This window comes from Notothenia rossii (assembly GCF_949606895.1).
Source record: "Notothenia rossii genome assembly, chromosome: 9".
Classification (NCBI taxonomy): domain Eukaryota; kingdom Metazoa; phylum Chordata; class Actinopteri; order Perciformes; family Nototheniidae; genus Notothenia; species Notothenia rossii.
In genome coordinates, this window is record NC_136907.1 from 15,475,426 (window position 1) to 15,498,360 (window position 22,935).

A 22,935-nucleotide genomic window follows, 5' to 3' on the forward strand; every position below is an offset into this window, starting at 1 on the left:
CTTAATCTAGCCATTTTCAGCAAATTAAACTAAAGTGACTCAGTCTGAAGTCTTTAGAAACCTATGCCACATATTCTATTTTCAATACATTGATGTTAACAGTGCACGTACATTTGTATTCAGTGTGTCAATCGTTGTGTGGTAATTCATAGCACAAGGACAGAGATATAGCCACAACTTTCATTTGTTTTCTTTTTATTTAAAGACTAATGCAGAGAATCAGATTCTACAGGGCCATATCATAACCAAAAGAAAACATTTACAGAAGGTTTACCGTTTCATCTAAACCAATCAGAACCCTTTGTTAGTATCATTGGACTACCAACACATTCCTGTGTACTGCTCGTGTGTGTTTGTGTGCATTTTGAAAGCGTGTCTTTGTCGATGTCCATATGTATACAGTATCGATCTAATTTCTCTTACCCTAATCAACTTTTGTGCTTTAGAAAATTCGTTTTTTTTTTTTTACATTTCAGTGAAAATCAGAACATATTTTGCTTGATAAAAATACAAGGAAAAACTCCAGTAGGTATCTAGGAATAACCAAAGACTGAATGTTTAAAAGCAAGTGCTGCTGAGAACTGCAATGGACCTTGCATCAAACATAATGAAACAAATGACTGATGTGCCTACAAATGTGATATGTACATGTTTGCCCTGCATATGAGTGTGAAGGTAAACGTTGGAAGCTCATGATTGCACTGTGCCTCACATTTCACATTCTCTCTCTGGAGCATCAAATGTAGCAAAATCAGACCTGGCTCAAAAATATTATGGTCTACAACACTTGTTTGATCCTGCTTTGAGTACAAGAAAAGGACTTGGCAAAGCTATTCTGAACAGAAAAGTTAACAAAATGTACTTTGTCGAAGTCAACACTCTCTGGTGCTCCCTGTAATATCATTTAGCTTTGGAAAGCAAAAGATAAACATAACAATCCATTTAGCAAAGTCAAGTTTTCACCTGCTTCCATTTTTACAATGACAAATAAGCTCAAAAAATGAACATAAATGTTATCAACAAGGTGATCTTGTTACAGTTTTGCTCCTGGTTCTTCAGTTCAATCACTTTATTGCATGTTTCTTGAGAAAAAGTGCAATCAACAATGAAAGCCATTTTCCCTTCAACCACCGACAAATCCAAAGCGCAAACAAAAGAGATAATCCACTGTTTTCTTTGAAGTCACCCTGTTTAGCCATGGTTGAAAGAAAAAAAAAGCAAGTGGGTGCACAGCTGACATAAAAGCTAAGCTTTTTTCATTTTTTTTTTTTTATAATAGCTTGTAAATCTGAAACACAATGGTCGGGAGAGAAGGTCAATGATGTGGTTCAAAGCTGTCCTTGCATAGCACGAAGCTGACTACATAAATGTAATGTTATTGTTCTTCTAAATGTGCAAAATGCATAACAATAAGTTGATAATACAAACAATATTCATCATCATCTTAGCTAATATCTTCATTAATATAATCAAATACTGTATGCATTATGTATTTTACATATGTATATATATTTTTTCTTCATGATAATAAACATACATACAATAGTTTAGAATTCAAATATCTTTATACAACTCTTCACCCTAGACTTTGCAGTTCCTCGACCCTCTGCTTGTAGGTTAAGTGGCTCTTAACAGTAGACCGCTTGCATATGGCTGCAAAGAAGTCTGCCATTAGGTGATAGGTTCAGCATTGGTCATAATGAAATAAAAACAAATAACAACAATAGCGACAACCAACTATATATTTTTAGTTTTCCTCTGGTGTTAGTGTGATATTTTCACCCCAGCGTACAAACACACAGATAATTCTGCGGGGTGCGTACATGCCCTCTAGCCTGTTCAGTGCCCTGTAAAACATGTTCTCAAAAGCACACCCAAAACCCATAATGCAATACAATGCACCCCCACTCCCCGACAAGAAATGTGGAGATTTTGTGAACAAAGGTTAGAGTGTTAGCCAAAGGCTCCAGACCGAAGATGAACACACAATTTGATTCCTGTTATCTTTTGCCAGATGTAAACATTTCCTAGATTTTCATTTATATCGAAAAAAAATAGGTGGTTAGGGGTCAATGTAAAGCTACAATGGATATTAGCCCCAGACTGAGTGTCAGGTTCAGGTCCTAAGAAAAGCCCTTGCTAATTAATATTGCTACATTAACATAATTTAAAATGGGCTGTTCAGAAACCTCAACGTGCCACATCAGAGAAGAAGCATGTCCTTAAAATGTTTGTTTTTTATAAGCTAAAAGAAAAAAGAGCAAGCAATGTTCAAGACCAAAACAATAAGCATTCTTTTCACATTTACGTTAGTTTCTGTTGGTTTTTTTCGGAAGAGGGATTGACATCATGCTACAAAAATATATTCATCTTCGTCACTATCGTGGAACTACTAGACAAGTCCTCTGTGCGAATCACAGCGCCGGCTAAAGCAAGATTACAGTGCCACTTCAACTCAATGTCTCCTTTCTCTCTTTGTCTCTCTCTGTCTCTGTCCCTGTCTCTCGCTGTTGCTCACCAACAAGCAGCAACAAATGAGTCCAAACGGGCATGTGATACTGAAGGCAGTGTAGCTGGTACTTTCTGAGTGTTATGTCTCAATTTTCAACTGAAAGGAGAGGGGGACTATGGGAGTCAGGGTTAGGGGACACAGTGGGATGGAAAATGCAGACGTGCCATCCATCAACAAAGTAGTAGCCATCACAGCTTCAACTCTGAAAATAAAAAAGGCACTTCTCCTTCTCAATGTGCCCCGCCCATCTTTAAGCAATGCCAACTGTACTTTGTTAAAAATGGCGTTTTCCACCATAAATAAATCAAACAAATGAAGTACATAATTAATATTTTAATTCTAAATGTCAAATGCACTCCAGGATTTGAGATGATGTTTACATTTTCATAACTAGCCAATCTCAGATTACACCATTAATGTTGTTGTTGCTGTTGTTGCCGTCAGTGTGTACACACACACACACAAACACAGTTTAATAGTATTTTACTTCAGTGTGAAAGCAGCTTGAATGGAACGCAAACTTGGCGAGAAACAGTCACTTAAGCGTGAATTAGACAAGATTATACTCTTTTTGTATAAATTATAAACAGAAACAAAAATAAATTAAATAAAAAAATTACTTTTTCCGTGTATTCAATAAACATACCCTTTAGTTACACTTTGCAAAGCTTAAACATAATATTGACATCTCTAACACTTGATAATATTTACAACGCCGTGAAAGGAAATTCATAATATTTTCAATGCTGAACACAGAGAGGATTGGATTTTGTATTCTTTGTCCCTAAATAAATGGTGTGTCCACTGAGACATGTGTTATTGCTATTGCAGAAACCCCTAACATATTTTGAAGAATGACATAATTAATCTCATAAAACATCTACAGAGAATTGAAGATATTTTGACAGAGAGTGAGTGTAGCATTTTTGCAGTTGATATCAAATAAACTAAGCTATCAGTCGAAGTTGATCTGTATTTTAATAAATAAAGATAAATTAAAAGATGCCCTGCCCATGCATATACACAAGTGCCTTTTAATGTGTCTGTGATTCAATGTTTAAATAAAATAGAAAAATTAAATAAGAATAATAAACTTGAAACAAAAGCCCCTTAACAAGTGTGGGCCATGTGCAGTTGTAGAGTAGCATTCTCTTGGCTATATATTTATAGTAGCATTTTCTTAGTAGCATCATCCGAGACCTGATCAACACCCTTTCAAAAGTCTGTAAAGTTATCTTTCTTTTTTTCTCTATTTAGTTTTTTCAAAATCTTCAAACTTTAGGTAAACATATAAGCAATGCAACAACTGGGAATTCAAACCAGCATGGACACCATGTTTGTCTGAAAATGTAAATAAACACCTGTTTAAGGAAGAATAAGAAAGAAAACTAAAAAGAAAATCACAGGTATAATTTTAAATGAATGAAACATGGATTAGTGACCCATCCCCGTTAATTTGGGGTTCTTATTCAAGTAAGTTGCCCAGTAGACCAAGTTAAAGGTTCCAAAGAGCAAAGGGAAGGCTATTCTGGCAATCCTGTCTATCTTGCTCACACTGTTAAAGGTCTTCTTGGCCTCTGGAGGTTTGGGCTTTGGCTCCTCCTTGGGCTCAGAGGGGAGTGGGGGGGCGCTTTTGGCAATAGTGGCCAATCCAGGGTCCCTGGCAATATTGGGGGCGAAGGCTGTAGCAGTGGCAGCTGGGTAGGCTGTGGTGTTGTTTTTCTTGAGGAGGGACTCCTTCTTCTTCTTTTGCTGATTTTGTTTGTTGGGGAAAGGGTTAGAAAAAGTAAAGAGGATACGGTTCAGATTCTTGAAACATGTATGTAATACAGACCATTTTGCACAATTACTGGTATTAATGGGCAATGTAGCAGCCTGGTGAATATTCTGTAAAAATATGGAATATGAAATAATTATTTAAAACTACATATTCCGAAGTAGAACAATCAAACCCATAATTAATAATAGGCTCTGTTTCCTTTTCTTTGAAACGCTGCTGGAGATTACAGGGTGCGGTGCTGCTTACTGAATTATAGGGACAAGTGGAGCAGAAATCACAAGATGAACACTAAACTATTAATGTTCACGTCATGTTATTCAAATGGCACTTTCTATGAGATCAGCTGGCGACAACAACTAAATGTTCTCCACCTGCCCATGCTCCCTCAACAATTAAGTGCTTACTGTCTTGGTGCAAAAAAGGAATTACTCTTTGAGGCAGAAGTCCATACATCGAATCGTATTTTAGTTTGTAGGATTCACCCTTAATTTAGCTTGACGTTATTATTTTATTTATTTTTTTGGTTAAAAACAAGGGCACTCACTGTATCCATAGAAATAGTGATAATTAATGTCAATTGCCAAAAGATTGCCTGACGAACCATATTTGTTAAATCTTCTATTGACTCTCAATCTCAATGTGTTCCAAGTGAATTATTGAGGAATGTAAGTAACATAACAAATGTCTTCAATTACCTTCTCTGGCACCACACTTTTTCCATCCCAGGCATAACCCCTCTTTGTGAAGTAGTTGACTGTGGCAAACTCAATGAGAGCCGAGAAGACAAAGGCGTAGCACACAGCGATGAACCAGTCCATAGCTGTGGCATAGGCCACTTTAGGGAGGGAGTTCCTGGCGCTGATACTGAGAGTGGTCATGGTCAGGACAGTGGTCACTCCTGCAGGGAGCAAAACAAGATGGAATTGTTCAATCGAAAAAGGTTGTATTGTAGTCTACATCACACAATAAGAATAAAACACAATACATATTGCTTTATTTGTTGAGCTGAAGCGTTGTGTAATTAATGCAAATGTACTGTTGGTATAATTCAACATTTTGCAGGAATCAGTACATTGTATATACTAATGTGCTAATAGGTGAATCTCAAGGTTCCATATATATAAGGACAGGACTCTTGTTTAGGGCATTTTCTTTTCTTAAAAAAATGAGCACAAAGTTAATTTACTTTAAAGGAGACCTATCATGCTATATTTGAATAATATATTGTAGGCCATACCTACAGTATATAAGTTATATTTATACGTTTTTTTTTCAAAATACCAAACAGATCATGCATTTTAGCCATGCCTCATTTTGCTCTATTTTCCTCTCCTCCACCCTGTCTTTGCATGTGATGCAGCTGACCACGCCCCCCTGCAAAGGAGGGGGCCGAGTTACGAGCGTCATGTTACCATGCTGTTACCATGCTGTTACCATGCCACAGCAACCTCTCATTCCCCTTATTGGTGGAGAGTTGCACATATAGGCGGGGCTCCTCGTCACTGACGTCAGACTATTTTCAAGATCCGTTCCAGCCCCATTTTTAAAGATTTGGGTATGGAGGAAAAGAGAGACGGTTGTGTTTTCTGACACTTGGTGAGTTCCCTGACACACCGGGGACACATATTCATATATAAAAGACATACAAAAGTGCATTTTGCATGATAAGTCCCCTTTAATATATATGAGCAGCTGATGCAGTGTTGCAGATTGGTGCTTTTAATAGACTCTGAGAGGTAGAGATTTCCACAGATGCAGCTGGGAGATGCCGGCAACAGAGATACTGCTGCTGACTAATACCAGGAAAATAGGCTTTCTCTCAAAACTGACCCGCACACCAATGTATAAGCAGCAATGAAAAAACATACATCATAAATTTGATTCACCAAAATGACTGATATTAAAAAGCAAACCTGGAAAACGAAATCTTTAATTCACGACATCAGCTATTAAAATCCTAGATGAGACACTGAGAAGTAGAGGAACTGGGTCAGAGCATCTCTGACGATGCGGCGCTCATCACAGAACAGCCTACTGCAGATGTTTACACACCAAATAGCATCAGCCCAAGGAGCAAACAATCCACTAATTCAGCCTTGACTGCCATGGAGGGGGTTGAAGAACAGCTGGCTTGTTCAGGAATAATACAATATTTTTAAAAAAAATAACCCAACATACATGTGATATCCCCTCATACACACTGCCATGTTTAAAAGATGCATGTACAGACACGTTTAATGAATAAAGCTGCTAAATACAGTTTATTGATCCTTAACTTAACTTGCTAAGTCATTTTATAGCTCCCTTGTTTTTTTACAGCCCTATGCTCTAAACATTATTAGTAACAAATCTGAAATGACAGTAAAGAAAAACCTTTACAAGCTTGTGGGTATCAGGGTCACTGCCTTAGAGTGGTTCAGGTCCTATTTGTCCAAGAGATCCTTCTCTGTTAGGCTTGGTGACTTTGCATCGTCTTCTGCCCCCCCATCCTGTGGAGTTCCCCAAGGTTCTATTTTGGGGCCCATTTTATTAATACCTTCTCCCCCTTGGGCTCATTTTCAGAAAACATGGCGTCTCCTCCTAACTTTATGCGGACGACTCCCAAATATATCTACCCCTAAAAAAAAAACACCAGCTCTCTGATGCCCCTGGTTGACTGTCTTAATGACACAAAGGCCTGGATCGCGCTACACTTTTTAAATATAAATGAGAGCAAAACGGAGGTCATTGTGTTTGGACCAAATGGTGATGTCCCTTCCATTGACCTGGGTTCCCTGCAACAGTATGCAAAACCCATGGTCACAAATCTTGGCGTCAAAATCGACAGTGCTTTTTTTTTTTTCTTCCAGTTTTTAATCACTTTTTTTTATCACCAAAATTAAACCGGTTTTATCCTTTTGAGACTTTGAGCGTGTAATTCATGCCTTTGTTTCAACTTGTTTAGATTATTGTAATGCACTTTATGACGGCCTAAACCAGACACATCACCCCAATTCTGGCTTCCCTCTACTGGCTTCCTGTCCATTTTAGAGTTCATGTTAAGGTTCTATTGTTTGATTTTGAATCGCTTAATGGGCTGGCCCCTCTGTACATCTCCGACCTCCTACAGGAGCCCCTCAAGGGCTTTGAGGTCGGCTGATCAGCTGCTGCTGGTAGTCCCTAAAACAAAGAAAACGACCAGGGGAGACCGAGCCTTCTCAGCGGTAGCCCCAAGCTTCTGGAACGACCTGCCCCCCAATGTCAAATTGTCGCCCACTCTTCAAACTTTTAAGTCCCGCCTAAAGACCCACCGCTTTTCCCTCGCTTTCGAGTCAGTCTGAGCTATGCTCTACCAATTTGTATGGTTTTATTGTCTGTCCATAGCCTTTATGTGCCTTTTATCTATTCTTAGGTGTGCCTTTTATCTATTCTTGTAATATTATATTTTGTTATAATGTTATATTCGTTGTGAAGCACTTTGGCAAACCCTCTGATTTTAAAATGTGCTCTAGAAATAAAGTGGATTGGATTGGATTAATGGTGACACATGGCAAAGAAAGGGTTGGTGAATTATGATGAAAACATGGTTGTCACCAGGTGATCCTATCATTTTTGATCAAAGAAAACCTCATTCTTCAGAGTCTCAAGAGAACGTTAGTGTTTGTATTGGATTGTAATATATTTAAGAGTGTTTCTGTTGATGTATCCACCACCTACAGCCTGAATAAGCAGGTGGTACTGGGTTATCATGTGTCCTGAAATGTTACATTAGAATCGTTCCACTCCTTCTTCCTCCGCGATTATGATGAAGTGTTAAGAGATGAATCACAGACTACTCATTCTCCCACTCACTTTCACATGTTTTTGGCAGTACTGACTTGGTGCTGCGACATGAAGCGTAAAGGCTGATTGTTATGTTCTAATTAGACTGAACCAAATAAATAACTGGTCATTAACCAGTGAATAAGATACCTCTGATTGATTTACTGGACAGGCATAGTGGGTACACAGTGTGGGTCCACAGTTCTTGTATTCACTATGACTAAAAAGGGACTAACTAATCAGAGGTTTATTCTGACATAATTTATTGTCAAAATGTGTTTTTGTTGCCTGTTCTTTTATTTGATGTATTAGATTTCATACAGCTACAGTATAATCAAGAGTATCAACTGCCTCATCATCATACATGGTGCATTTATACATTGCATGAGCACTATATGTGAATGTCAAAAGAGAAAAAAAAAAAATACTGCAGTAAGTTCTGTAAATTAAAATATGTGATGCAATACAGTCCACACATGAGCATGTGCTGCACTGCACCCACTGCTAAGTAGGGCATTGAATGTGTTGATACATTGTTATGGGAATGCATGGCGGCAGGAGATATTCAAATAATAAATGATGCTTAGTCACAAATTCATACCAGATTTTCATACCCTCCATCCCAACCGAGAATTATGTTCATATAGCTCATTTGTATTAGCTAAATAACATTTTGGGGGAATGTATGGTGCATTTTTCTATGAAATGTCACAAAACTATCACATTTAACTTAGCTGTTTCCTGACTACATTTGTCATTTGTTTTCCATCTAGGAATACAAAACAACATAAACACAACAGGAAAACTAAATCAGGTGCTTGGCTGATAATGTCTTATGTTGAAAACTGCTTCCATTTTGTTCACATTTATTTTTCAATAAAGTATCTGTAGAGGACAAATTCAGCATGGCTATGGTAGTACTACATTTGCTTATGTGAGAACTGGGCCGTTGGGTTGAAGAGTGATAATAAAAGGGAATGCTTAAAGGATGAGATTTGTCAAAGTCAAGCTCTTTGTGTGACCTCTGCCAACACTAAGCCAAAGAAAATGGTCTCATATTAGATCTAAATACTGCTGCAATGTTGACAACAATAATTTGTGCTTATGGCGTAAGGACATGCTGGAGTTAAAAACAAAGCACCTCTCATCCATTGCTTCTGTAGAGCTATAGCTGAGTGAAGGAAGATGCATAATGGCATATCAAACAACTAGATAAACCAAATACACATGTAGGAGGTAAAAATATATTTAGAGATACGTGGGTTACAGCATTAGGAAAGGATGGAGGCAGGTAAAGGAAGGTGAACGGAAAGATGGGAGGGCAACAGATTGGTGTCAATCTGTCAGGTACTTTGTTTGCCAGTAAATCAGTTAATTTTGTGGGGGAGGAGGAAGGCAGCACCATCGGGTATTACACAAGTCTTCACAAAAGCGGCCCGATGCTTGAAATCATTTATACTTTGCTGTGTTTGACAAGCTCTGTTGTCATGGAAACAAGTCTTCCAACTCCTCCAAGATCTTAATACCACCAGAGGAAGAAAAGTAGCGATGAAATCGAAACAAAGCAGGAATTTGACTGATTGTTACGTGTTGGTTTGCTTTGATGCTTGCACACAGTGATGTGTTGATGGTTTTATTTATCTTTGGTTACATTATTCTGCATAATATATCTATAAGCCTATGTATACTTGTGAATATGTGCGATGGATAGGTATGGATTTCCTACCTAGAGGAAAAATGCTTACCCTTTGTCTGTTAACTGTGAGCCCTACTTAGGAATAATTTAGAACACTGGTTGATTCATTATAACATGACTCCAGAGCTGGTTTTAAATGACTCCATTTGACATGTTGTAACTAATAGACAGGAGGCTTTGAAGTATGTTAATGAACAAAGTCACTGATGTGGAAAGTTCTAACTGGATTAATAGTGGTGTAACTCAATTATTGAGAACCTTTCACTTTAATTTAGTTCACTTTACACAAACACAGGTTTGGCCTCTGTTTGCAGATTCACTTCCAGACACAAACTTGACAAAAAAATGATCAAGACATAGTGAAAGACGGTGCAAGGAAGCTAATGTGGGGAAACTAAATTAGAGATTTTATGGTGATTCATGACAAGGTGACTCACACTATTTCAAGGTAGGGTGACTATCCTTGCTGCCTCAGGCAAGAACTCATTTTGATATGCGTATACTGTATGCAGGCAAGCAGTCCATATGTGCATTTTTAGAGAATATGGGGAGGATTATGTCTAATTGGTTAACAGGTTTCTGACACAGCAAGGTAAAGCTTAAATCATTTTTGATTTAATGCCTATCAGCGTAATCAGTCTAGTTCAAATTAAGTAAAAAGCCATGGATAACACAAAATAAATTGCTCCATGCATGGAAAGAAAAGAAATAGACCTTTTTAGATCAACTTTATTGTCCCTTTTGGCCAAACGTTGCTCCTGCCTAAGGTGCTATAGGAGTTTTTGTTTATTATCATTACTGACTTTTCTGTCATTCTATGGTTTCCTTTTGTTCGGTTCCAATTGACAACTTGATTGAAAACCCTTGAATGACGCTTCTGGTAACCTGACCAATCTCAGATCAGTGAGTAAAACGTACTTTTCTCAGCCACTGGATTGCAGCCAAGCCACAGATCTCAAATCTGTGTGGTGGAGAGTAAGCCATCAGGAAAATGGCTGACTTCCCTCTCTACTCTTATGCTGCCTTGTTCCAGGCAGAAATGTCCCTCTGACAATGTGTTGACTGAGCAGCAAACCAAACATGACAATCAAAATGTGGGACAAGGTCAAAAGGACATTGTGAAGTGGGATGCCTGCTCAATCCAAGAGTATTTAATCCTTTATGTGTGACATAAACTCTATTGACAGGCCTGCCTGAATATACCTGCATTCACCTTCTGTCTAAAACACTACGTTCAAGCAGCTTGACTCTTTACTGCCCGAAAGCCAGGTCTCTTCTGATTGGTCAATGTGCCTGTGCTCTCTGCGTTTTTGGCATCTCTGCACCGTCATTGCAGCTGGGGTATGACTATGACTATATTACACTATAATTTCCGGAGGCTGGATAGCGGGCATACAACCACAGTATTTTGGCTAAAAACACTTGGTTAATCGATATATAAGATAAGAGATTGTTTAACATTAAATATAATTCTCCTATAGTGAGCTTCGTGTCAGCTTAGTCTTTTTCAAGCATCAGCTTTCTCTATCCCCCCGTATCCAAGTGATTTGTTAATGTTGTAGGGAAACAAATAAAACAACTCTAGATTTAAAGAATTGAAAAATAAATAATATGCTGATTCACATAAGCTGCAAATGAACACAATTTTGAAAAACAGGTTGGCTGCATGAATATCAGAGAACAGTTGAGCATCTTTTCAGAGAATTTCAGATATAAAAACACAAAGGACCATATACTAATACATTAGTAAGGATACCAATATCAGGGTATAATTAGTGAAGTGCAGTTTAGTAACCATAATAACCAAAAAGACTGTTGATGAATTAAGACAATTTGTGTGTAGGGAGTTGTCAAACAAGTTCTATTTGTTCAACCAGTCCCTGGAGTAAAGCTGCTTTTTGGATGTCGATCAACATCTCCACTGTGCTCTGGCTACTTATTTATTCATACCTTATCAATAGCTGAAGCCTCAGGGGGGCCTGACTCAGAAAACACATCTCATTCAGTGTCACTACATCACCTCTGATTTACATAAATGGAGAAATAAATCATGTTGATTGGCGTGTGAGTTAACTGACTGTGCCAACACCACAGCTGTGAGAACTACACATGCACACAAACAACATGCATGCGTGTGCATACACGGTACATCACTGCAGTGCCTACAATGTTGTCGGCAAGTAATCATGAATTTATGATCACCCACTGGCACACAACCAGCATGCACACGCAAAGCAAACAAATACATGCGGAGACACATACACAGTCTCACTTGTGTACATATACAATCACACACATACACACACACACACACCCACACACCCACACACATACACACATACACAGACACACACAAACAAACGCACACACACACACACACACACAAGGTGTTATTCCTTAATGAGCCGATACATTAAACAGCATCATGGGAAAACTAATAAATACCCAGCCAATCACTTAAAGAGGCGAGGAAGAAGCAAGATAATCTGAGCATTTCTTTCCCTGACAGCTCAGAGACAGAGTGAGAGGGAGGGGAGAAGGGGGGAGGGGAAGTGAGACAGAGCGCCATCAGTGGCTGTTTCCTTTTGGTTTTTATATTTTGGACTGCAAATAAATACAAAGCAAACAGTTTTCCACTACACCAAACTGGCTCTAAACTAATCAGCCTCTTAATCGGCACAATGATAAATAAGATAACTCTACCCACTGCTGTGTTTTTAAATTGCCTATTCATCTGCAGGGAAAGCTTTAGGAGAAGAGATTTAGAGCAGCGGCTGTGATTCATAGTCACAATGGCATTTAAACAGTGTTTGCAATGCCGTGCTTGTTCATGTTAATGGGGTTTCTGTGTCACATTTGGACATCTGTGCTGGAAACATTAACCTGATCACATCAGTTGTAACAAGAGAACACATAGCATTACAGTAGTTGTTTGTTTATCCTAAGTATCCGTGCACCATTTGATACATTATGATTTTGTTCGGAAATGAAAACAAAGAGAAGTCAAACTGTGAATAGGTGTCTGCAGGAGGAATGACTAAAGTGAATGTGTGCCATTTAGTTAGGACTCCTGCATATTTTTGTTTTGCACGTTTAAAGGCTTTTCCAAACATTTAACACGGAGCGTTGTTGGCTTCATCTATGTATATGTTAAAAATAATGGCTTTTTGTCTTTCAGATATATGTGAGCTTTATGTAAAGGTTTTTTCACAGCTTTATTAAGGTTGACAGGAGCACTATGGAAAGAGCCATAATGCAGAGGTCCAAATGGAAACAGTGGTGAATTGAATAGTCCTGTTTAAAGTGTTTTCTATTCTTTCATAGGCTGTGTTTATGATGGAAAACGTATTTGACCTTTGAAGGTTTGATTAATGAACAGTGTGGGCATTTCCAAAACTCCTGCTGTGAACACCCTTAACACAAATCATCATACATTTTTATCATTTTTAAAGATTTGATGCACAAGACACACTGGGACTCTAAATGGATTCATATATGCCCATGATGTGTTAAAGTGCTTTGTTGATTCATTCAAAGTTGGAATTATTAAAAATCTAAAATATAAGATGGCTGTGCTGGTCTGATTATCATTTCAGTTATGAGGTTTATTAAACTATATTACTTTATGTGTGCTTAAAAGATTATCATTAAGTGCTATATTTATTGTGGAACGGCTTGTGCACATCATTTATTTCACCGTGTTTAACTGTAACCTTTGTGTTAGTGTGACTGCATAGTGCTATGTAGGAAATGTTACAACCTTCTAAAAAGGATCACTGTGACTTGGGCAAGTCTGTAAAATTGTAATCACATTTAGGTAATGAGGTGCCTTTCTGAAGGGACTACAAACCATTGTGTTTCTGTGCCTATCAGCATTCTGAATCTGTTCCTGTCGAGCTGCCTCTCTCAAAACTCTGACATCTGTCTGCCTCACATCATCATGCTGAATGTTTAAAGCATCGTTTACAAGCCCAGCTCTCAAAATAATCAATGTAAATAGGCATATAAAGTTGCAACGAGACAAGTGGAACCAAAGGTACGTAGTCCCACTTGCACAGCAACATTGCAAGCAGTGAGACCGTAACCTCTATATAACATGAAAGCATTATTCCTGAGAATACATTGAACATTGCCAGAAACCATGTTATTAAGGTTGCGTTTTCCATATGATATACCAAAATAAAGACACATTGTATAAAGGATTTTCTGAGTAAAGGCTGCTCAATGCACTCCTTCATCCTAATAGCACTAGACATATGTACAATGGTTTGATATACCACATAAATCTTCGACTTAGATGATCGCCAAAGGATTAAGATGGCAATGAAAGATCCTGATTGTCTGCTATGTCTTTTTAATGATTCATTTACAGCGATATTGGCATTGTAACATCTTTGAAGAACACGCTCATTCATCTGCTGTCTCAGATGATGCATATTAATCACATGGATGACCTACCTAGTATACTGGGATGCGGCGCTGCTCTGTGTATTCGCGAAAAGCGCGTACATGTGTTTCTTCAACTGTGTGTGTGTGTCTGTGTGTGTGTGTGTGTGTGTGTGTGTGTGTGTGTGTGTGTGTGTGTGTGTGTGTGTGTGTGTGTGTGTGTGTGTGTGTGTGTGTGCGTGCATGTGTGCACATCCTGCATTCATGTAATCTCATGAAGCAGAACCAGCAGTGATAGCATGAGGGACACACACATGCCCTAGATAGTTGTTCGAATCTAATCTAGGCCATCCTCATTTCCCCTCGACACGTGACGGGCACCGCAGGTAGCTTGCGGTGACACATGAAGATACTCACAACTCACACAAACAGACACCGAGACATTGCAGGAGTAAAAAAACCTGCTGGAGACTGCGGAGCTGCAACATTTGGCGTCTGAATTATTTTTTGGGTGAAAGCTCCTTAAGTAATAGGCAAAGGGAGACACTGCCGTCCATGAGAAGAGGAGAGAGAGGAAGAAAGAGAGAGAGAGAGAGAAAAGGAAAAGAGGAAGAAAGAGTGCAGGGTGAGGTAACTCAAGGACATTCTGCCTGCTGCTGCTGTTCTTTGCTGCTACAGAGCATGCTGCAGACTAGCAAGAGCTTTCCTTTTGGGCGGTATTATGTAAGACCTTAGTGTGACAGGCAGACAGATACACACACTCACATACAGACACTTGCATACACACGCCCAAACACATGTGCACTACACACATAGGCCAGTCAGTGCGCACACACACACACACACACATTGACATACACTTACATCACAAACGCACACACACTTGTAGGCAAACATTCCGAGCACGTAAATCCAAATTCACACTGAGCCTTGTGCTTGAATTTCTACCGCAGCCAGCCACCACTGATTAAAGCTCTTGTTCCCCTCACTGGTACAGAGACAGAGGAGAATAGAGTGGAACTATCGTACAATGACGTTTGGAGTGAATAGGCAATATATCCCGTCTTTTTTTTAACATTTAATATCCTTTAAGGGAATAGTTTGACATTTTGGCAAATACGCTTTCTAGCTTTTTTGCCTAGGATTAGATGAGAAGATTGATACCACTGTGTTATCTCTGTGAGGTTGCCAGGCAACCAGCAGAGACACCAGGAAGACACTGTGCCCATCCACTCTTCATGAAATTGTTACAGCATGTTGTCCTATTTTCATTTATATTCCATTTGAGTCAAGAAGCTCTTATTTAAAAATTAAATCAGATAATGTCAGAGTGGATTATGAAATAATGGATACTTTTTGTATCTCAGTGATATCTTTTTTCAAACCATGCAATATGTTTTAGTATTATGTAACATTTTCTATCATTGGGCAACAATAACACTGATGTAAAAACTGTGATGTAACCATTGTGAGGTCAAACCCTTACATCATTTCATGCGTTGATTTAATTATGACTCTAATTTAGTTTTTAGTCTTTCTCAACAGCATGCCTGATGTCAAGCCATCATGTCTTTCACATTTATTTTCTCCACAACCAGATTTGAAAGCATCTGATGAAGTGCTTATTTCTCAAGCCACAGATGTTTAGAAGTGAGAAGAGCAGAGAACTCACCAAAGACAGTCCTGGCAGGGACAGACTCTCTGTTGAGCCAGAAAGACACTTGGGAGAGGATGACTGTCATGATGCAGGGTAGATATGTCTGGATCACAAAGTAACCAATTTTCCTCTTCAGGTGGAAGTGGGTTGTCATCACGACATACTCTCCTGTAGTGGGCAGAGAAATGAAGTCAGAAAGAATGCACAGATACACTTTCAAATATATATGTTTTGGACATCTATTGTACTAGGGTTGTTGAAATGGATTGCTGTGCTCAGTTTAAGTATAGTTGAGATATATTGGCATAGTTGTGGGTGTCATTCGTCAGAACAACTCGATACCAAGGCATGATCCATTTCATTGGGCAGTTACACCGGGTCGAACATATAATATGACTGTCAGAGGACCAGCACCGGAGGTTTATGTTATGGGTAAGGGTTATAGAAATATGTTGAGGCTTTTGAGGCTTTCAAAAGACGTAAATAACTGGAACAAATACAAAATAGAATGACTTTATACATCAACATTGCTTATTCAATCAAGCTTAGTCTATGCAGTCACTCGGGAGCTAATAAAGCAAAGCGCAGATTGGGGTCTTGGGCTGTTTTACAGTAAGCATTACTTTCCGCCTGCAGCTAGCGTCACTCCAAACAGGTCACCCATGTTATGCTGTCACTAATTTTTTGCAGCTATCAATGAAGAAAAGAGGAGGTGGAAAAAAGACGTGATGCCCAGTAGGGAAATTATAAATCTAGGGCATGGCATGTCATTTGTAAAGCGTCAAACTGATGCCACTGACATTGCAGATGAACTGTTGCAGCTGTGTCGAATGAACAGTTTCAGACCAGTAGTTGGTGCAGTGATTAGTTCATGTGTAAATGTTTATGTAGGGAACGTCTTTCTACTGAGCTTTTTTGACTGGCCAATGCAGTGTTAACATTGAAATAAGGTTAAATCTGTAAACTCAAATGCATTTTTTATTTATTTCACACCATTCTGATCACATTGTTACATAACTAAAAACCTACCTGTGCTGGACTGCACCACACCAGAATTCACATGCTGCCCCATCAGATCGTACTGGTTTAATCTGGACCCATCCTCCGCCACCACCACGGACTGGTCGGCCCCTCTGGTCCACACATACACCACCTCTGCTTGAGTGTAGGCATCTGGAAGGAAGAACGGAGCAAAAACCTATAAATTATTTTGCTGCCGGTTGTCTGTTGTCACGTGGTGCCTTGCGGGTTATATTTTTGGAGTTGCTAGGGATGCCATTTGAAGAAAGAAAAAAGGACACATCTAAAATGCGGTTCTCCACTAAAATCCCCTCGTTCCATTTTACCTCATCTTGTCTTCTCTCATCTCGTCTACTCTACTCTCATCTTAATTCTACCTGTCTTGTCTCATTTGCTACTTAAGCACATTCTTTTCTTGAGTATTTGCTAACGTCATCTCCACTGACTTATGTAATACTCCTCAGGTAATGCTGTCTCATATTTTGCTTTCCTTTTTTAAAACATTTAAGCATGCGTTGATGTGATGTATTTTCACATCACGTCATGTTGTCCCTCTACTTGTAAGAAAACAAACAAACAAACAACCTCCCAACAGGACAACATGACCTTAAAACAGCAAAGTCAGTCTTGTCTCCCCTCCGGCCACCCAACCTGTCAAAGCCGCAGTGTGGCTCGACCACTGCAGAGGAAAGGATGGCTCGACTGCAGACTGCAGCATACGGAAGAGGGCTCATCACTGAAATATTTAGGGAGTGAGTTCAATTTAAAGGGGGGTTGATGCTAGGTCCTCTCACTCACGCTGTGCAGCTGTCTGAAGAATGGTACAGAGACATTTTGACGTTCACTTCTCTTTCACTTTCGCAGTTTTTTTTGCATCTAGCTTTTCTCTCCGTTCTTGTCTGCGGCCTCAATCACTCTATATCTTGTTATGTCTTCTCAACGGTGATGCAGGGTAGGGGTAGCTGTCAGCGGTGAGCAGCTGGTGTGATGTTCTGGAAACGTTACAAAGAGTGCTGCCTCGGATAAACGCAGCTCTGTGCGCTGCACGCCTGCCAGGGTCTTGCAGGGTCTTTCAGGGCCTGGCAGGGTTGAATGGGGGGGCCAGAGGGGACTTGGCGGACAGTTCCTCTGGGAGAACAGCTGTTACCACACTGTCACCTCTTATCTGGGACTGGTGCGGGCTCACGCTTCCAGTTAGATGAAGTAGTGACAGCGTGTCAGAGAGGCATGTGTCTGTGTGGTGTGCATTTGTATGTAAGGTTGTGTGTGAGTGCAGCGGCCACTTACAGCTGCCAAATTTCAGTGGACAAGCGTGGGCATCCATCGGGAAGTCTTCCAGGTGCATGGGACATTCTGCTCTTACTGTAAGCCTAGAGAGATTCATACAGACATGGAGAGTGAATTAGAAAAATACTAAACCGTAGCAAGCAAATAAGAAAAGAACAGCAAAGCCAGTAAGAAAGAAAGAAAGAAAGCGACAATGATTTCAAAAGGATGAAGAAGAGGATTGGAAGAATCAGGGCACAAAAATGACAATTCAAATTCAAGCCCCACAAACATGTAATATATTACTTATTTATTTGTCTAAATCTCTGCACCAAACAGTTAAACAGCAGCTATACTTTACCCAAACCCACGGAAACGCTCCAGCTCCCTGAGCTGTGGGTTTCTATTTCCTGACAGCTTGGTGAAAAACAGCTCGTCAGGCCACCCGTGACACACTAATCTCCCATCCATCCCTCATCTCGTTCATCTGTGACAGCAATATGGGCTCCGCCTCCACCCCCTCCCCCTGCTGGATAACATGCTAAAACAAATGTTTTACAATCCTTGACTCAGACACCTCACATTAGCATCACCCTGCAGTGTGCGTCAAGGTTTGTGCCGTCTCTGAGGCTTTTATTTACCCGCATTCTGCTGAAGGATACAGAGGTGCCACGACTTGTTCTAAACTCAGCTCAGCTGGTCATACACCTTATCTTCCTGCTCGCAACTGTCCCGTAGAATCCCCAAAGTAATAAATCATGACAGGATAAAACTATTTCATTTTTCCTGGTGAACACTACAATGGAAAAATGACATTGTTATGTATGTATGTGGTGCACAGAACTTCTAAATGGCTGACCATAATCTTAGAACAATACGTAATATAAAATGATATATAAAATAGAGAGAATATACATTTAGAAGACTAATGAATCATCTTTGTGTGAGGAGGACAGTATGCAGCACTATAATAATACTGCCTTTTTTTTTTTACAGATAGAAGCAATCTACCTCAGAAAATGTACTCAATGAAAATGTTTAATAAATACAATAGCCTTTTCATTTTAGACCTCTTAATAAATTGCATTTTAAACAACCAAGATTAAAACCAACAGTAAAGCCAGAAAACCCTTTTCCCTCTGTGCCACAAATCTTCTAAAATGTCCAAAAACTATTAAGAACACATCAATAAACATGACCCTTTGACTGGGTGACACTTTCCTTCTTTTCCATGCATACAGTATAGGCACTGAAATGTATAATTTCTCTATTGCACATACATTGCTCTGGTGCCACAAATACGTAGAAGCACACCACCTGTGTATTTACCCACAGCTGAAAAATGGTGCCTACAGAATGCACTATTTCATTCAGTTTGAGTAATATAAGACTTTCAGCATCAGCTCTAAACCAGTTTTTTTTAAATCCAGTCAGCCTACCTCATGGTGTACAGCAGAGTTCCTTCCTCTGTAATTCGCAGCAGCTTGTTCGGCATGGTCATGTTGTGAGCCACGGACTTCTTGCCGTTGTGGAAGAAGGTATCGGGGGTCCAGATCTTGCTGGCCATCAGGTTGTTGAGACGTAGCACGGCCATGGGGCCTTTGAACTTTAACCTTTCATCCTTCCAGCTCTGTCTGAAGAAGACATCAATAGTGTACTCCTACGGGTGCACAGTAAGGGGTAAATAAATATAAAAGTCAAGAAGGAAACAAAAAACATCCCCCCCCAACCCGGTAGCTGTTTTATTTCCACCTCCATCTACTGCTGCTGGCTCAAGATGCTGAGTAACCTTATTTTTCTACTTTTTTTGCAATGTTTCTTTTTCTGTTCCTCATGTCACTTTGACTTTCTCATGTTAGTCTTGGCCTTGTTTCCCTGCTGGTAGCTGTCTCTTCGTGTTAAAGCCTTTGAAAAATATAGGGAGGATCTTGTGGACAGAGGTGCATGGTTTCCTGGCTGGTATCTTTTATAAAAGAATGCCTCTAATGTTAAGTATAGTAATTGTTCTCTATTTTTATTTAGTTATTTGTTTGGTTGCTTTTCTATTAAATGTTGACACAATTTTGACACAATTATGGTCAGTGCAATGGCATGTATGCAAATGGGGCATTGTTTGGAAGTGCCAAACATGATTATTGTTAGCATTTGTCTTTAGGGAAACTTCTTCGCTTAGTAATCTAAATTATAATGGACACAAAAAGGAAGCACTGGACAACAAAATTAGGAAGACGTTTCATTTTGAAGGCAGCTAATGACTATAGCTGAGAGCAGATTCTAATGGTTCCACATGACTGCCCGGCACTGTAAAGAGAGGCTGTAAAAATTACAGCCCAGCCTGTTTCTCTTTTGTTCTCTTATTCCCCCATTCCACTTGGCCCACGTAAGATAATTAGTGTGAGCTGAAACAGAGCTTTGAGGTAATACAGGGGGATAGGGAAAGGCTGGAGATGTTGAAATTGTTCTTCGGCTTTCCATCTGGCCTTATAACACAGCAGAAAAACTGTCCTGGCCCGCATGTCAGCCACTGCAATTAACTGAGATTATGTCAAATAGAGAACCACACTTCACGTGCAGATAATAGAAGTCCTTTCTTTTTTTAAAGCGGTAAAGGAGAGGCAGTGAGACATTTGGATGAGAGTAATTGGTTTCCAGTGCAGAGAATAAAGATCAGATCATGCTCATGTTGGAGCGGCCCACAGCTTTTTTTGAAGGTAGCATACTGAAGAAGACTAAACAAAACATAAATATGATGACTCATATTTTTAGGTAGCATTTTATTTCAATATGGAATCGTAGCTTATTATTTGTATTGCCATCTACTGCCAAATCATCTCACTATTCTGTAATGACTAGAAAAATCCATTCGGAATATGATAACAGCTTGATTTTCAGAAATAAAGGCAATATAACATATATGTTGTGCTATGTTTGCCCTGTAATTACTTTTACTTTACAGCACATTCAGTCCTTCAATTTTAATATATTGTTAGTTAGCTCTGTCATTTTTAGTAGAGACAGATCAGCATATGTGTAGACCCGAACATTATTAGTATTATTATTATTTATTTTTTACATTAAACTTTTTTTTAAAACTTGTTTTGGGTCAAATTTTAAAGCATATATCAACATCCACATAAAAGTCACATGCAGTCGTATTAACGAGACGGGTTGGCATTTATGTAGAGCTGGGTTACGAACCATGCACAAGGAAATACATTTCACACATGTAACAGTTTTATTAACAAATCAGGAGTTAATGGAATCAATCATCAAATGAATACTTATTTGACAGTTTACACAACAGTCTGCCTGGAGAGTTTATAAGACAGGGGTGAGGGTGGAGGAACAGCGAAAGGGGGCAACTGGTGACATTTAAAGAATCAAAAAGAGTCTTACCATCTCATGATCCGAAACTGGCCCAATACTAGTCACGAAAATGTCAGTCTTGACTTCAGTTACACGCTCTGTTGAAGCAGGAAATTGCCAGAGTGAGTGACTATCAGTGGCATTCATTAGCCCCTAACTACCTGTTAATACAAGCCTACCTGGCTGTAGCCTCTGATCCATTCAACATTATGTAACACATTTACACACACATAAATTGGAAGAAAATAAAAACACACCACAATAAAAACGTCCATTTTGTAGATCGATAACCATTTCTGCTGGTATTGGTTTCAGTGTCAGCTCCATTACCGGGCCAGTGGTTCAATCCCTTCATAAATGTGCACATTGCTGTGTTACTGAATATATACCACTCTGGTCCCATAATACTGTTAACCGAAACGGGTCTACTGGGGATTCAATTGGAGTTGGTGGCAGAGGCGATGCATAGGTTAGAGTAGGTTTCTTGCGATTCTGAAACTAAAATACGACAGCATGATTTATGAATGATACCTATCATAATCCATAATTTCTTCCCCTCAACTGCTGAACTTTTAGCAGGCTTGGTTTTATTCGCCTGTCGGTTTGATGCCTGCTACATTGCACTGTGCAGTCCTCTGCGTCCTTCACACACCAATTCTCACATTATCTCTCCTCTTTTTTCCCTTTTTATTTTGTTCTTTCCTATTCTCTATTTTTCTCATGTTCCATTATCTGGATCTGTCTCCCTGACATTTTGTTTCTCTCTCTTACAATGGTCAGTTGACAATAGAGTGAAGAGCAGCCCACACGATGAAATGTCATTCACTGTGTTATATTAGAAGTCCTGGCTTTATGGCAATTCACTGTTTTACAAAAGCTGCAGTTGAAGAATGAGTCTCCCGTTCTTTTTTTCAATTATCACACACAATCTGACAGTCAAAGCAAACCCACCTCCACAAGATGTAGTCATGTGGAGATTTCTATTTGTAGTCATGTGAAAATAAAGTTATTTGTAGAGGTTTTTTCCAATTACATTTGAAAATTAAATGGGTAGAAATTAAAAATATTCAAACAGTCACTGTGAGGGAAAAAAGGGTTTACTGACCTCCCAGTCCTGGCCTGAGGCGATTGTCATAGCCATCTAGAAGGCTGTCTAAGATCTTGGTGAACACTGTAGTGTTATCTTTCTGTTCATCTGTCATGCCGTTCGTCCCAGAGCTGGCAAAGCAAAGAATAAGATTTAAAGTCATCACAGTTAGAGTCCAAAACCACATTCAAAACTGCCAAAAGAGTAAGAACAAACCCTGAATATGAATCATACTGTATATCAAAGACAACAAATAAAAGATCCCTGCTTTGTAGTTAGCAGGACAGCTCTGTTGAAAAAATTGACAAAATTGCCGCATTTTACTGTTGTCGCCAAAGGGCAGATAATCCTGTATTATCCCTTC

The 22,935-nt window shown here is 39.3% G+C and overlaps 1 protein-coding gene across 5 annotated transcripts in view; it reads right to left on the reverse strand.

Annotated features, from left to right (window-relative positions):
• Positions 1–413: 413 nt before the first annotated feature.
• gabra1 (gamma-aminobutyric acid type A receptor subunit alpha1) overlaps positions 414–22,935 on the reverse strand; it is a 28,836-nt gene continuing 6,314 nt past the window's right edge. For all 5 annotated transcript variants that reach the window (XM_079647216.1, XM_079647215.1, XM_079647213.1 and 2 more), the window contains exons 3-10: positions 22,590–22,702; positions 21,515–21,582; positions 19,558–19,778; positions 18,140–18,222; positions 16,862–17,005; positions 15,848–16,000; positions 4,988–5,190; positions 414–4,264 (exon numbers count right to left, since the gene is read on the reverse strand). In XM_079647216.1, the coding sequence (XP_079503342.1) occupies positions 3,947–4,264; positions 4,988–5,190; positions 15,848–16,000; positions 16,862–17,005; positions 18,140–18,222; positions 19,558–19,778; positions 21,515–21,582; positions 22,590–22,702 (1,303 nt within the window). In that variant the 3' untranslated portion in view covers positions 414–3,946. The remainder of the gene's footprint in view (positions 4,265–4,987; positions 5,191–15,847; positions 16,001–16,861; positions 17,006–18,139; positions 18,223–19,557; positions 19,779–21,514; positions 21,583–22,589; positions 22,703–22,935) is intronic.